The 16,635-nt window shown below is 46.7% G+C and overlaps 1 protein-coding gene and 1 pseudogene across 1 annotated transcript; both read left to right on the forward strand.

Moving 5' to 3' along the window:
- Positions 1-633: 633 nt before the first annotated feature.
- On the forward strand, positions 634-11,138 carry LOC124681577 (annotated as a pseudogene).
- Positions 11,139-11,642: 504 nt separating this feature from the next.
- On the forward strand, positions 11,643-12,302 carry LOC124681578 (phosphatidylglycerophosphate phosphatase PTPMT1-like). Its single transcript, XM_047216469.1, has one exon. It carries the CDS (start codon positions 11,643-11,645, stop codon positions 12,300-12,302), a length of 660 nt encoding a protein of 219 aa, XP_047072425.1.
- The last annotated feature ends 4,333 nt before the right edge of the window (positions 12,303-16,635 follow it).

Below are 16,635 nucleotides of genomic sequence, written 5' to 3' on the forward strand. Positions count from 1 at the left end.
GTTTGAGTCCCCCTCCGACGAGTGGTCATTGGGGTCTTCGTAGTCGTCCGGGAACGGAAGCTACGCCTGCGCCCTCTCCCGGGACCTTGCCTCCTTCTTCGTCGCCGCCGCCTCCTCGGCCGCCTCTAGCCGTGTCCACCTTGCATCCGAATCCTCCTCCGCCTCCTCCTCGTCCTGGCCATCGTGGCCAACGACGTCACCCTCCTCATCCTGGCCATCCTCAACGACGGCCTCCCCCTCCTCCTCTCCGTACTCGGCAACGGCCTCCGCCTCCTCCTCCTCGACGTCCGTCGGCGGGGAGCTAGAGCTCCTCGGCGTGGTAGCTCTATCCCACCAATACCGCCATCCCAGCAGCTTCGCCTCACTGTCGGTGTCCGACGGTAACGATAGATTACTCATGGCTTCCTAGAGATGAATGGCGTAGGCAGGTGTTGGAGATCCCTAGCGCAGACGCATGGATCTTATTGAGCGGGAACTAATGGTGGCGCATATACCGGAGAGTGGTGCGGTTGCTAACGGTCGGTCAACGTCCGTTTGCGTCGCTCTGTTGGAGATGCCCTCAGTAGAAAGTGTGGTCACTACTACTAGCATATAAAACCAAGCTTTATGAGTGACTTTAAGGTGGGCGAGACAATGGCCTTGGAGCTGAAGCAGCTTGTCCAACTCCCACGTCTCTGCTGCATCCTGCTCCTCCTATCGACCACCTCCTTCTCCCAGGCGAAGGAGAAGGCGTGCAAATGTTCAGGCTCTGGCCAGGGCCAGCGTCGAAAGTACGCCATGAATGACGACAAGGACGTGTTTCTGGTCGGGAACCAGTCCGGGCTCATACGAATGCCCGTCCACAAAATACCCAACACCGATGCGAAGAAGACCCGAGTGTTATCCACCATGGATAACTTGATAAAACTCTGTCAAAAGCGCCACGACGGGTCGGGGCTCGACGAGTCGTCGTTCAGCATCACCGTCGTCATGCGTAACCAGAAGACACACAAGAGAAAATCCAGTATTTTCTCTTTGCTCATCCTCCCCAAGGAGGCCCTTGATTTTCCTCAGGTAAACGATTCCCTGCCCTTGGCGAAGCAACTGGCAACCACCAGTGTCAAGGGATACCAGCTCAACCTCTCCAGGCCTACATCCCGCAGCGGCTCCGTCTCCGAAAGTTACCCGGCGCACGCCGACTTGAAGATTGGAAAGCTGGGTAACCCCGCGCGGACGGGGTACGATAATGGCAAACGCGCCATAGGCGTCGACATCGTTATCCGCCCACCTGCCTCCAACTATTCCGTGTGGATCGACTACGATATGGGACGGGTGTCGGTGTACATAGACGTGGAGGGCAAGCCCAAGCCTCCCAGCTCCATGGCCTCAGCGCCATTCAACATCAGCAGCGCCGTCTCCTGGGCATCGCCGTTCGTCCACTTCGGCATCCTGTCGACGTTGGAGATGCGACTTCGGCCAAGAAGCATCCGCTTCAGCGCCACTGTCGAAAACCTCCCTGACTACCCCGACAAAGGAGGTTTCCTCAAAAGAAAGGTGACGATACTGTCTTCCATCCTCGGTTCTGTAGCCACCACCGCCGTGATGGCCACTGTCGTGATGGGCTACTTCAACTCGAGATACCGGAGGTGGCACAAGGAGCTGAACCAGCTCGCCAAGTCCATGGAGCGCCTTCCCGGGATGCCCACCAAGGTGGAATTCGCGGACATTAAAAGGGCTACCAGCAATTTCCACGAGACCATGAAGCTGGGAGGAGGCGGCTTCGGCACCGTGTACAGGTGCACACTTCCCGCCGCCGCTTCCAAAACGGAGTGGCCCATGGACGTCGCCGTCAAGAGGTTTACCAGGGAAGTGCAGAACCGCCGCTACGGCGACTTCCTTGCCGAAGTCAGCATCATCAACCGCTTACGCCACAAGAACATCGTCCCCCTCTTTGGTGAGTGGATGTTTTCTCTTTCATATTTAGTACTCCCTCCCGCATAAGTTAATTATCGCAGTCCAGTTTTGATTCTAGTACCATGTGTGAATTAATTTGGACGAAAAGTCTAGGCATATCATAACACGATTGGATCAAAGACCTGCTTTCACTTGCTACGGAATCACAATTTAAATAAATTTCAATAAGAAAACACAAGAAGTATCTTGATTGTACTATTTTTTACAACAATATATGCAGAAGGCACGAGCTCGAAATCGAAACATCCTGAACCGTACACCCAACTCCAATCTAATAGCTAATGAATTTGAGTTAATTAGACCCCCTTGCAAATTAAGTGGTTGTATAATATACCATCTTAGTATTTTAAATTCAACATTAACTGTGCATTAGATATGCTTGAGAATATCAGTTCTTACTTCCAATGCCTAATCACACAATATGTGTTTTCCGAATTTGATGGTTCTAAAGAATTTACTTGGATGACACGGAGGTAAGTTTATATAGTGCTCTCCTTGTGCATCAGGGATAGTGAAATTTAGGAGTTCTTGGGGGCAGGGGGCAAACACAGAAAAATTTATAATCTAAGCTCTCCCATAATCTGCGTGCGGGGGAGGGGGAGGGGGGATGGGCACCGCACCCTAACAAAGGGAATGAAAGGACTAGGCTGGCTCAACATATCCGCCTGGTGTGTGTAACAGAAAAGAAAGAAAAAAAAAGTAAGGGAAAGAAGGAACTAGCTAGGCCGGCTCAACATATACGCCTAGGGTGTGCGGCGGGTGATGTACATTTACCTGGTCGGCATATAGAACCCCTAATATATTGGATTAGGTTAGGGCACTCGTGCATCAATTTGGCAATGGAGCCCCATTCCCCGATACCCGGTGGTTAATTCACCTATTAGGGGACGGTTATGGTTAGTACTTCATCCCCGTGATGGTCTTATTGGAGGCAAACTTTTCCTATTAGGTAAGATGGGGATGGGTCTGTGTTACTACTATCCATACCCGATAACCGTGAAATCCCCGTTAGGAACATGACATGTGGCACTAGGGTACAAGATAGATATGTATAGATACCAGAAAACCCTAATCCTATTGTGCTCACATTTCCCCTCCCATCCCCAACCGTCGTAGCCCCCAAATCCCAACTCCCAAACGCTCGCCTCTCCTTCCTAAACTCCTGTTCTAGCCAGCCCATCATCCTACCATGTTGTCATTTTATTTTGGGTTCATACTTACTAGCTAAAGTTGAGATGGTTAACCGATGGTTATTTGTTTACCCGATGGGGATGTGGATAGTAAAAGAACTGACCCCATGACAATTAGTGGGGATGGAGACGGAGAATTTTTTTCTACACGGGGATGATTATGGTTGAGCAATAACCAGTGGTTAGTGTCCTTGTTGCCATATTGACTCGTGCATTTGGTGTCGCTGCATCTAGCCCACCACGTGGGCCTTTCAAGCTTGGGCGTGGTCTTGTAGGCATGGCCCATCGCTCCTTAGAATTTGAGGCTCTACTCCACTTGAGGTTCCTTGTAGGCTTGTAGCAATCACGGCCACGAGAAATTAGTCTTTTTTGTTGCGAATAGCATGAGAAGTTAATCCATGCCCTTCTGCTTCCGCTTTGCCTTTTCGGTTGATTAATGAGCCAGGAGGTGATGTACGAGTAGTGTCTGCTGCTGTGCCTCGAGCAGCCCTCTGGTCATGCCCATAGTTTTAAATAGCCGGCTATAGCCCCGCTATAGCCCGCGGCTATAGCCTTTCGAGCAAGGTGCGGCTAAATGCGTCCACGTGCTAAAAGGTGGCTATAGTCCGCTATTCAAAACAATGGTTATGCCTCCAACCAATTTACCTATACATGGAGCGTCGTAGATATTTTTTGGATCCAATCAGTCGCCTAGGTGGCTAGGTCCTATCTTTGGCTTCTACGTAGCACAGACGAGGCCGTAATTCCTCATTTATCCATCTATTGGTAAATTTATACTCTCTAAATCAGAAAGTAGAGAATGTATTGTTTGGCTGTTCCACTTCAATACATATATTGTGTATGTTTGTAGCTTATTTAGTGCTTACATGTTTCTAAGTGACTAGCATTTGCGAAGTCAATGTACATGGAAAACGTTCATTCTCAAAAGAAAACATCATTCCAAGAACAAAATAATCCACCGCTCCAAGAACAGTTTATGTTTCGTCGAAGTGTATTCATGTCGGTGGATAAATTCATTGTTGTATGGAGGGAAGAAATGAGAATACTTTCACATATGCCCAATTTTAAAAATATGCATAAGCATTACTACTATTATATTATTTATTTATCCTTTCATTTCAAATAATTAATGCAGATTTGTGTAGAGACATCAGGCTTAGTTTTACAATTGGATGCGCGTACCGGATGATTGGTTCTATATTAATGTTTTACATAACAAACAAAGAAAAGCGTGTTTATGTATTTACCATGGTAATTCTACATTGCATATATTCATTTTTACATAGGAAATTTATTTTTCAGTCTAAAGAAGATGTTGCCAAGTACTTCTGCTTTGCAAGTTAAACCTAGATTTGAGTAAATTGTTCTGCAGTATTTTTGTGTTCTATATAGAGTTGGGAATAAAGGTCTAGCAGGAAACATGAAACTGTGCCTGACACTGGTTTAGAAACATGAAATCCATTAATTCTAGCTAGGTACCCTGCACCATAGAATTAGATAAAATAATATTCTTCATAACTAGGTGCCAAAACGTTTTTCAGGGTGGTCTTACAACAAAGGAGAGCCGCTGCTTATTTTCGAGTACATGACCAATGGTAGCTTGGACCAGCATCTCTTCCCCAATGGCAGTCGCAACGGCGGCAGCTGCAACGGGCGGCGACGCACTGGCGCAGCAATCCGCCGATGGGCCACTCGGTACGAGATCGTCCGGGACATAGCTATCGGCTTGCACTACGTCCACCACGAGTACGAGCCCATGGTGCTCCACCGCGACATCAAGGCAAGCAACGTGATGCTAGATTCGAGCTTCCGCGCCCGTCTGGGTGACTTCGGCCTGGCCTGCACCGTCGCCGTCAACAGGAACTCCGCCACGGGCGTCGCCGGCACGTGGGGCTACATCGCGCCGGAGTACGCCATATGCGGCAAGGCGACGCGGCAGACGGACATCTATGCGCTCGGGGTGCTCATCCTCGAGCTCGTCACGGGGAAGCGGGCGCTGGATGATGACCATGTGGTGAACTGCGACGTGTTAGTTTTAAAACGTCATTAGGGGAGAACATTAACATAATCTGATCATATCTTAGAGCACCTAACAGAGGGATTAGTAGATGAACTTACAGGTAAATTGATGAAGAGTTCTTTGCCTGCCAGATGTAGGCATGGTGAAGCCCATGGCGATGGAGGTGGGGAGCTGCAGATGGAGGTGGAGGCGTCAGCAGCAGGACCCTCCTGGCTCCTGGAGGTGGAGATGGTCATGGACGCCGTCGGCACAGTCCTTGTGATGGCCGGCGGTGGTACTCGGTCTTCCAGCCCCTCAACACCTCTTTAGGATCGGGTAGTTTGGTGGTTAGGCACCATGTCCATCATCCCACGTATGGGAAATATGTTCCTTTTATATCAGGTGTTTGGGGACTGGGGACCGGGACCAAAAGTTGGTTTTAGAGGCCTCTGATCAAGGCTCCCTCGTGAGGTGAGATGTGGTGGACCAAGTCCCCTTTTAGACGGTTGGACCAAGTCCTTTTTATCTCTCTATATCTCTTGGTTGTTAGCCAAGATCAATTCCAACATTCCCCCCCTTGATCGTATGGATAACAAACATCATAAGTCCACTCTCAATAGGAACAACATACCAAAGTAAGGTGTTGAAGTGGCCAATGACATGCCACTGAACCTCAGTACTTATAGTACATCATCCTATCTTAAAATGGAAAACATAATACTTTATGGGAGTTGGTCTATTTGACGGTCCTTATTTCCAGGATCAAAAGGCTTTCTAGCAACCCATGCCGGCAACATAATCATAAATAGGAGTGACTAGGCCTTCGATAAACGGATCCCAAAAATATATAAAACATATTTATATGCTTAACAACAATAGATTGATCCTGGATTCTATCTTTCACAACATGAAACATATTGTCAATATGGTTTTGGCAACACCATTTGACTTGTTGTTACTCGCATAGAAAACTGCGTGTTCATATTGCAGTAAGTGGTTTAGAAATATTGTCTACCACCTCAATTTCGGGAATAAAACTTGTTTGACATACAACCTACCCAATAGCCTCTTAACATGCCACATAATAGTTTGCATCATTACTAATGCCATCAATATTAATTTTGGAGCTTTTCCACAATATAGCTCCACATGCGAAGGTGAGGATTCAACATGATGTGGAAACCTTAATATCCACACACCACGCAAAACAATGTCCAAATAACCCACGATATCGAGGTTAGCAGTACATCTTATTAATAAGCATGTAAAGTTTATTGTCTTGCATGTACCGCAAGACCTTTTGGCGGCTTTTCCAGCGGTCAATTGCTGAACTTATTGTCCACTTGCCAATTATCCCGATCGTAAATGGGGCGTGTTCATACTTAAATACACATATTGCTTCTGACAGCTCAAGCATAAGGAACCAACATTATCTGATCAGTTTAAATGGTTCATGTGACATTGAAATGTCCATCTTTATTGCCCTTAGCTTTAGTAGCAGGTGAGATAGAGTACTAATGCATAGTATTTTTCTCTCGTACTCCATCAACGTATGTCATCATAATAAAACATATACTCCTTTTAGATTGGACTTATATATATCTTGGAGAACCTTAGTACAATCGAAGTATAAGGCATTACCAAGATCTTTCATATCATAACATAGAAGATTGAAATCTCTTGATAGACCATAAGATTCAATATACATAAAGTAGTGAAGCTTAACTCCCCCTCGTCTTGAGGTACTATTGTAACATTATTTCTTAGAGTCACATTTGGTTTTGTATAGCCATTTAAGGCCTACCATTAGTTAACTCATTCAGGAAACTCTATTGAGCTCCTTACTTAAGTGAAACTCATAATCTTCATCATACATGGCAAAGGTCACCAAGATGAATTCTCACACACATTATTTATAACATGAAATTTGTTGAGGCTCAACACCAAGTGTTGCATTAGGTACTACATAAATCTCAACGTAATTGATGCATATGAACAAATATCTCATGAAATTCTCCTTAAGATTCATGTTCATAAGCTCCAGTTCTCCGTGATCACTTTATATGGAGAACATGGCTCCAAAACTTGATAATGCTTCATTTCAGTTCTAAACCACAATACCGTTGGGCAGAAGGTGGAAAAGAACTTGATAAAAATAATGTGGCACATGATTATAAACGACGTTGGTCAGAATTACAATCATGATCCACATGGTACTGACAACATTGCCACTTTTAGTGGAGCAAGACAAATGATCATAAACGACGTTGGTCAGATATATAACCATAAGCCACATGCTACACCATAAACAACATTAGAATGGCAAATTTGCCACTTTATCATTCATGTGTGTTTCATAGTGTTCATTAGGGAGTAATATCACATTAATGAAAAGGAGTCAAAACATGAGTGTGATTTTTCATTCATTCACTCTCCAAATAGGACTTCTCGTTGGTTCCATCATATTCGGAGAATTAATACAATATTATTCTGGCGTAAGTAAAAATGAGTAAGATGACCCATATTAAATGAGACATTACCTTTCCCCCTTCGAAATGTGGTAAACTTACCATAATTTCGACGAGGTCTCATTTCACCTCTCTTACATCATAATTGTGTCATAGCACACATAATTACTACAAAAGATACATGCATCGAGGACACAAAAATTCTCACCACATGGTGAAACTTACATAAAATGATTGCATTCCAAAGAACAAAATGTTCATATAAAGAAGCAAGTTGTCTTACAATGCTTTATTCGTCAAAAAGGGACAAAATCTTTATAAGCATCATCATTATAAAATATCAAACATGAGTAAAACTTGTAATGATTATAATCACAACAAGTTTATTTGTTCTTCTAATCCATATCACCGTTGGGCTGAAAACGGAAAAGAACCTTATTTATTCAAAATGGGACATGACAATAATCAACGTTGGTCAGAGTATTATCATATACCATATAACACATGCTCATAAATAAAATCTTCGATCAAAACTTCTCGTTGGTTCCATTTTGACCGAAGAAACTTAAAATCACATCATGATCAGTAAGCACATTTCCGAAGTCAATAGAAAGATAAATATAATGCAATCCAATGTGTTATTAGACACATGGATTCCTGATTCATCACCGATCATTTTACCATCATAAACGTTGACACTAATTCTAATAGCATCAGCCAAAATGCCAAGGTTATCATTAAAACCTTCAATGACTTGGCATAAAAATACCAATCATTTTGTACATTAGTATACAAATGGCATTTCACCGAGTGAAGATAATAATAGCATTCACACTTGGAAATGTCTTCATTAAAATCTTTCCAAATAAAATTTGGACATTAAATTACATACATCATGGTTTACCAAATAATTGGTAAGCATCAATAGACAAATCATGACCATGATACATTAAAATTCTCTAAAGAAACTTTCTTCTTCAGAGAATCATCATCATTATGAGCCTTCATGAGCTTCAATGCATGTCAAAAGACATAAAACGCACCGACACAATACTTAGAATAATTGCTCAACATTATTTAGTTGCATAGTGCGGTGCGGAAAACCGAACCATGCAGCTATAATCATTAGGATGGCCTCAGTCCATTAGTCACGATCATATCATTAAAAAAATGATCATGAGATCAACATAAAATAATTAGTATCGAGCACATCATTATGAAACAAATATCATAGTAATGACATTATCATAATACTCATTAATAATTGTCATGTCACAAATTCGATATTAACATAAACTTCATGCTCAAACAAAATTGATGTACATAATACCCATAAACTTAGGAGGGCTACACAAAATTGTTCTCAATGTCAATATCATTTATGACATTTGTACTTCAACATCAAATTATATTAATAAGAGATCATTGAAATATGTCAAGGAGATGACATCAACATTAAAATTTAAAAGGAAGAAAAAAAATATTATTTTCCTCTGAAACTTCTTGCATTCTCTGATTTTAAATATCATCATAAAACTTTGGAACAGCACATAAAATGCACTGGAAAACAGAGAAGAACGTCTTTGGCCAAAAACCTACTGCAGCCCTTAACAAAATACCGCCCAGAGGCGTTAAAACATTAGGGAGGCTGCATGGCGAGGTAACCTGGGCTCGGCCTTTTCTCGCATTTGGCCCAGTGAGCCAACATGGCCTGAATGACCTCCACGTTGTTCTCGACCGTCGGATGCATCCGACGGCTGTGATCGAACCGAGACGGAACAAAAACGCCGGCCGGTACCCTAACCCTAGTCATTTCCCCACTCCCCCGATATTTCCGCGTCACGGCCCGGCGGCGCGGGCGCTTGAGGCGGCCACGGCCACGGCGGGCGGGAGCGCGCGAGGCGGCCACGGCCACGGCGGGCGGGAGCGCGCGAGGCGCCCACGGCCCGGCGGCCTGAGCGCGCGAGGCGCCTCGGCCGCGACGGCGCGCGACGCGCGAGGTGGCCACGCCCGGCGGCCCGATGCGCGCGAGGCGGTCCTGCCTGGCTGCGCGAGGCACGCGAGCCTCGCCTTCATCATCCCGGCGCGGTGGCTGCGCTCGCCGGAGCAGCGTGCGACGGACCATGTCCGGCGCGCTCCTCCGTCGAGCGTGGCTACTGGCGCCGTTTCCTTGCGTCTGTGAGGGGGTGGTGCTCACCGGCGAGGCCGGCAGCCGTTAGGCGACGACAAAGGCCGGCGGCGCGACGGCCACCGGCGGTCTGTCCATTCCGCGCGTTACCGCGCGTCAATCCGCGCACTCCTCCGTCGGGAGAGAGTGGCGGCGCGGGATCTCTGCCCTCGCCGGAGCAGCGGCTGCTCCGACGGGCCCCAGAGGGGAGAGGCAGACACCCGGCGGCATCAGGTGAGGTTCTCATCCTCAGACTCGTGCCAAATTGCATAACAGGGGCTAAACATTATCTCCTAACCAAATTTAGGACTCTAAGATGACCAGATCAGCTCTGATACCATTGTTAGTTTTAAAACGTCATTAGGGGAGAACATTAACATAATCTGATCATATCTTAGAGCACGAGGGATTAGTAGATGAACTTACAGGTAAATTGATGAAGAGTTCTTTGCCTGCCAGATGTAGGCATGGTGAAGCCCATGGCGATGGAGGTGGGGAGCTGCAGATGGAGGGGGAGGCGTCGGCAGCAGGACCCTCCCGGCTCCTGGAGGTGGAGATGGTCATGGACGCCGTCGGCACGGTCCTTGTGATGGCCGGCGGTGGTACTCGGTCTTCCAGCCCCTCAACACCTCTTTAGGATCGGGTAGTTTGGTGGTTAGGCACCATGTCCATCATCCCACGTATGGGCAATATGTTCCTTTTATATCAGGTGTTTGGGGACTGGGGACCGGGACCAAAAGTTGGTTTTAGAGCGCCTCGATCGAGCGCTCCTCGTGAGGTGAGATGTGGTGGACCAAGTCCCCTTTTAGACGGTTGGACCAAGTCCTTTTTATCTCTCTATATCTCTTGGTTGTTAGCCAAGATCAATTCCAACACGACGACGTGCACATCACCGACTGGGTATGGAGGCTCCACCGCGAGGGGAGGCTATCCGAGTGCGTGGACGCCGCCGTGATCGGTGCTGCTTCCGAGGACGAGGAGGTGCAGATGGGCGCCGGCGAAGATGCTGCACGGTTGCTGCTCCTGGGCTTGGCGTGCAGCAACCCGAACCCGTCGGACCGTCCGACCATGCCAGACGTGGTGCAGGTCTCATCGTCAAGTCAGTGCCGCCGCCGGAGGTGCCTCGTCAAAAGCCAAGCTTCGTGTGGCCTCCGCCGGGAGGCTGGGCCTCGGACGATGGTAGCACAAGCTCATCGATGATGAGCGACGTCGACAGGAGTAGAGACGAGCAGCAGGTCAGCTTGGGGCAGCCGATGCAACAGGGACGCACCGCCGGACGGTATGCGTCGTTTCAAATACAGGGTGCACAGGAGCGCGCCACCGGAAGACATGCCTCGTTTCAACTACAACACTCTGTCTAGAACTCTAGATCAAAGACAGCAATGCTCTTATCTCTGAGGAGAAGCCAAGCATATATATGGCTAATCATATGGTACGTCGACGGTCAGCTAATTAACCGGTGGAGAGCTATTCTGGTTCTGGTGAAGTTGCTTTTGTCAAGCATATGTATGATCAACTGCGTTGTGTCCAGCTGCAGTTCCAAAGAAAAATTGGAACGGATGCTATTTTTTTTGTTGAACACAAATAGGTCTCCCGTTTCAAGCCAATTGATTGAAAAACAGCACCAACCATAATCGGCCCTAACTATTCTTGCGGTTCCGGGGTCGTGACCATGTCCGATTCCACATCCAACACGTAATCGATTCGGACTGGGCTACTCGCCTTCTCCCCTCCTGTGGCCTTATAAGATGCCGGTTCGTGATACTTGTTCGATCGTGTCGTTCTTTTCAGAGGGTTCCGATCGCAGCGTGTAGGATCGAGTTCATCTGGGACGCGCGCGCTCCGGAGAGCTCCCTGTCAACCCCATGGAAGAAGTGGAGCTGCAGCCGTGCTGCGACTACGGCGACGACAACGATGGGCTCGCTTTCGCAGACAAGGAAGAGGAGGAACCGTCAACGGCGACGGCACTCGGCGCCGCGGCGCGCGCGGCGGTGGGCGTGGGCGCCCGCGTGCTCTTCTACCCAACCCTCGCCTACAACCTGGCCCGGAACCACATCTCGCCGTCCCGCTTCCACTGGTGGGACCGCGTCGACTCCACGCACATCCTGCTCGGCGCCGTCCCGTTCCCGAGCGACGTCCCGCGGCTCCGCGACCTCGGCGTCCGCGCCGTCGTGACGCTCACCGAGCCCTACGAGCGGCTCGTCCCGGCGACGCTCTACGCCGACCACGGCATGGACAACCTGGTGCTGCCCACCAGGGACTACCTCTATGCGCCGTCGCCCGACGACCTCCGCCGCGCCGTCGACTTCATCCACCGCAAGGCCAATGGCGGGGGGTTGACGTACGTGCATTGCAAGGCTGGGAGGGCGCGGAGCGCCACGGTGGTGATGTGCTACCTGGTGCGGTACAAGGGGATGACGCCGGCCGGGGCGTACAAGCATGTCAGGTCGTGCCGGCCCAGGGTGTCGCTGGCCGACGCGCAGTGGCAAGCGGTGCAGGAGTTCTCTACCGGCTTAGCTAAATAGTGAATTGTAAACTCTAATATCGATCATGTGAGCGCGATCATGTTTCCTTTCTCTTATTCGGTGTTTAGTTTATGTTTGGTCTCTGTTCCGTTAATTGTCCCTCAAAACAGTAGAACGCGTCACTACCTCACGTGCAAGCATTGCCGGCACTTTTTGTGCGGGCACTTTGCAAATCTGCCTCTAAATTCTATGTTTAGCGGCAGTTTTTTATTAGTGCCAATAAATCCTACTCAGTTAGCGGCAAATTAATGAAGTGCCTCTAATCTTTCGGCAATCAACGGCACTCCTGGAAAAATGCCGCTAATATACCGCTAATTACCGGCAGTTAGCAAAAGTGCCGGCACTATATTTGCACATAGCCCCTCGGAGTATTTAGATTATGCTAGTTTAGTCCCCAACCAGATCTCCTCTCTCCCTCTCATTCTCTCTCATCCCACACGCACGCGGCCTTGAATTCCTCTGTCACGCCCGTGCTACGCCGCCGCTGCCACCGCCACCCACGGCTCCGACCATCGCCGACCGCCTCCGCCACCGCGGATCGCCGGCCCATCTCCACGCGGGTCTTCTCCCTAGATTCCCCGCAGCCGTGACGCTTCTCTCCTCCCGTGCGAGCCCCCACGGCAAACCCTAGTCGTGCGGATCGGGGTTCGCCGGCGCGGCCGCGTCCCCTTCCCCGCATCTTCGTCTGCTCCCCTCATCAACGACCCCGCTCTGTCCTCCGATTCCATGGCTCCTCCAGCCCGACGCCTACGACCACGTCCAGGTTCTCCGCGTCGACCACGTCCTGCTCTGCCTCCGGATCCCCTCCGTCGAGCACCTCCTGCTCCGTAGATTGATCCAGGGCCGGCATCGGCATCATCGCCCGCTTCCTGCTCTGCCTCCTCATCCCCTCCGTCGAGCACCTCCTGCTCTGTCGCCAGCGCCCCTCCGCCACCAAGGCCAACACTGCCAGCGGCCGATGCATGCCCAGAAGGTTCTCTCTTCCTCCTTCTGTCTGATCTGCCGTGTTACCAGTGGGTGATAGCTTTTTTCTAATTTCTAGTAGCAGTCCTAGGTTGGGATCGGAGGTGGTCAACTGAAATTGAATCGGCGTCCTGCGGGGGCTACCACAACGCCTGCGAACTGGCATCTAGCCCCTTGCAATTTTGCGTCAGGTTGCAGTTTGGGTAATTCCCATGGAGATACAAATAGTCAATTCCAAAAGATAGGTAGTTGTCTCGAGCTAGTGCTGATTATTGATGTGGTTTGTTCGGACGGAATTACTGGGTATACACCCATATTGTGTGTATTCTTTTCTTACTAGATCTCTCTAGTCTTAAGTTCCACTTCTGTATATAGCTGCTGGATATCTTTTTTTTTCCTGTGTCCCCATCCATGCAATGTACTTGCTCATGATCTAATCCTTGTATTTTCGTCATCCATCAGAACATATCCTAAATTGTTGTACCTTGTTTTTATGTCCAAGTGTACTGTACCATGTTTGATGTGGTCGGATGTGTGTGTGTGATATCATAGTATCTTTGGAAGACGGAACCACTGTACAAGTCTTGGTTCTCTGATTTCTTATGTTGACCAATTTTAGAAGAACCTCTATCTTTGCTAGCAGATCAGAAGTCTTCATTGGTAGAGCTAGTTGTTGATTGGGGAAAAAAAGATGTAGATGATTCCTACAAAAAAATTTAGGCCGATTGCTAAAAATAAGTTCTCTTACGTTTGACTAATTATAATTTTCTTATGTCAATTTGCACAGATTGCCATGTATTTTAATATGGTTTATAACCCATGGAGCTGTGCTGAATTATCTCATTACAAAGGCATTACTAAGGGTAACGTTTCATCCTTTCTTACAGTGACTTATTTTTCTTACGTAGCATGCAGTTTTCTCGCGAACACCCAAATCTTTGGGTGCGGGTCTTGGATTCGTGGCCGTGTGGGGCAGTTCAGCCGCTCGGGACACCAGGATTTGAACGTAATGTGCTTATGTCGATGCAGTTTCCTTACAACAAAGCGGGATGGGGTGCGGAACGCAGCTGCATTGGCCAGTGACCGGAGCACTATTCGGCCCAGGCGCAGAATAATATTCTGCACCCAGGAAGTCAAATAGCGTGACTCTGTTATGTTAGTAAGATATATCCACGTAGGTAGCATTGGCTAGAGATACTAACATACTCCTAAGCAGTATAGCTGATGGGATTGACTTAACTAAGCAGTACCTAAACTGTATACTTCAACTAATTAGCATGAATATAAATTCTTAACCCAAACAAAACCAATGTCACTCCTATGGATCATCATGAATTTACATGCTATTGTTTTCTTTTAAGCTGTGCATATCTAAGTATCTCTTTCATAGAGAATTAAATGTTGTGTATCTGCATTCTCTGCTTTTAATGCAGAATAATGCAACAGTAACATTATGCCACTGGTTTTACTTTGGACCACTGGTCTATGAATTGTTCTAATTTAGTGCTAGTAGATAAAAGTGCATTCTCCTACATGATAATAAGCGCAACAGTAAGATTATGTGGACTTGAACGAAACTTCATATTGAAAGTATCATTCAGTAGACTTCAAAAATAAATTGTATAGTGCATGCTTATTATATCTCGTGAAAAGTTGATATGGTTGCTTCTATTAACTCTTGTGTTCATTAATTTGCCTTGACAGGGATCTTGGAAGTCAAGGGTTGAAAGGTTTCACCACTGATGAAATAAGTCATCTGACAGACTTGGTATACTTGTAAATATCTATTTTCTGAAAAAATACTAGCAAGTAACTAGATGTATTTGTTTTCTTGTTATGAAGCAAATGTGTTTGTATTTTGTTCTGAAGCAAATGTGCCTGTCTTTTTTTGAAGAGAGCTAGATGTTGTGCAATGGTAGAAGAACCCTCCTGCTTAAGCGAAGCCACTGTCATCGAATATTCAGTTTTGAGCTTCATAGGTTGAGTCGGTACTACTCTGATTGCTAAGAGGGTCGTATAGGTCAGTACAATGGTTTCTTATTTGAATTCAGTATGATGTTTTCTTATTAGAGGCCAGAACAATGTTGATTGACAGATAGTAACAAGAAAGCAGTCGCAAATTTTTCCAAGTGTTCCAAGTGAATCTTTTGGAACATAAGGTCGCTGGTTTACATATGTAGAAATTACTAATATGGCACCTCATGTTCCCTTCACATGCCTGGTGCGTCATCTGTTTTTGAGGCCTCTGACACTATCATGGCTTACTAATGTGGGCATTTTGATGATGGTGCTTAACTACTCATGTATTGGTTTCCAAGTAATTTTCATGATGGTTCTTAAATACTCATGCACCGATGCACATGCCTACTGTCTGTACTGTACACTTATCTTGATCATTCCATCTAGTAGCTTGATCATCCTATTCTATGAACTTTCTCTGAATTTATATACATATTCACTATGGATACTGAGATTCAGAGACCATTTAGCACATGACAGTAGAGATGATTTTTTCCATCAACATTTCCTGCTCCTTCATTGAGTATCTCCATTTTTTGGCTTTTTGGTAATATCGATTCAGAGAACATGATTTACTCATTCTAGCAGTATTCTGGAACTTGTCTACTAAATAAATTCAGAGAAAGGAAAGCAAAACAATCTGGAACATGTCTACTGAATAAATTCAGATGAAACTACAGTAGATAAATTCGGATTGTACCTTCATTTTGATCTTCTTCATGTATGATGCCATTAGGTGGACTGAAATTCAGGTCGGGAAGAACCATGAGTCAATGACTGCAAGTTTCATATCAGGAATAATGAGAAAACAGGGAGGCGCGTCGGTGGTGACCACCGGGAAAGTAGGATCAAGGGGGGCGGCGACCAGCGAGCTGTTGTTGGGTGGAGGCTAGCGTGCTACTCTACTGAGGGCCGTCGGCCGGTGATCCTTGGTGTGGCGTCGACGTGCTGCCGGGGAGCAGCTGGGTGAGATATAGGTGACTCTAGGAAGAAGGGAATGTACCACAATTGCTATCATTGTTTTTACTTTGTGGAATTCACTGTAATTTTAACAGCCGAGTTACTAGAGCATGTTCTAGATATTGTTTCCGGACAAGGTTCCAAATATTGGTTCCAGCCCTGTTGGTTGCAACACCATGATAACTGCATATATTGATTCCAAATTTGGGATCCTGTAATTTGGGATGCTGTGCATTTTAATGCATGATCATGTTGGATTTAAATGAGTCATCTTTAAAAAGTGCCAGAAAAAAGATTCCACAACATTTTTTAAAAGTGCCAGCAAAAAAAATTCATGGCATTTTAAAAAGTGCCAGCAAAAAGATTCCGTGGCATCTTCCAAAAGTGCCGG

The sequence above is a fragment of the Lolium rigidum genome, unplaced genomic scaffold, assembly GCF_022539505.1.
Source record: "Lolium rigidum isolate FL_2022 unplaced genomic scaffold, APGP_CSIRO_Lrig_0.1 contig_47031_1, whole genome shotgun sequence".
Lineage (NCBI taxonomy): Eukaryota > Viridiplantae > Streptophyta > Magnoliopsida > Poales > Poaceae > Lolium > Lolium rigidum.

Bases quoted from the DNA above. Each gene is read 5' to 3' on its own strand.
- LOC124681578 (XM_047216469.1), top strand. From the start codon at position 11,643: ATGGAAGAAGTGGAGCTGCAGCCGTGCTGCGACTACGGCGACGACAAC.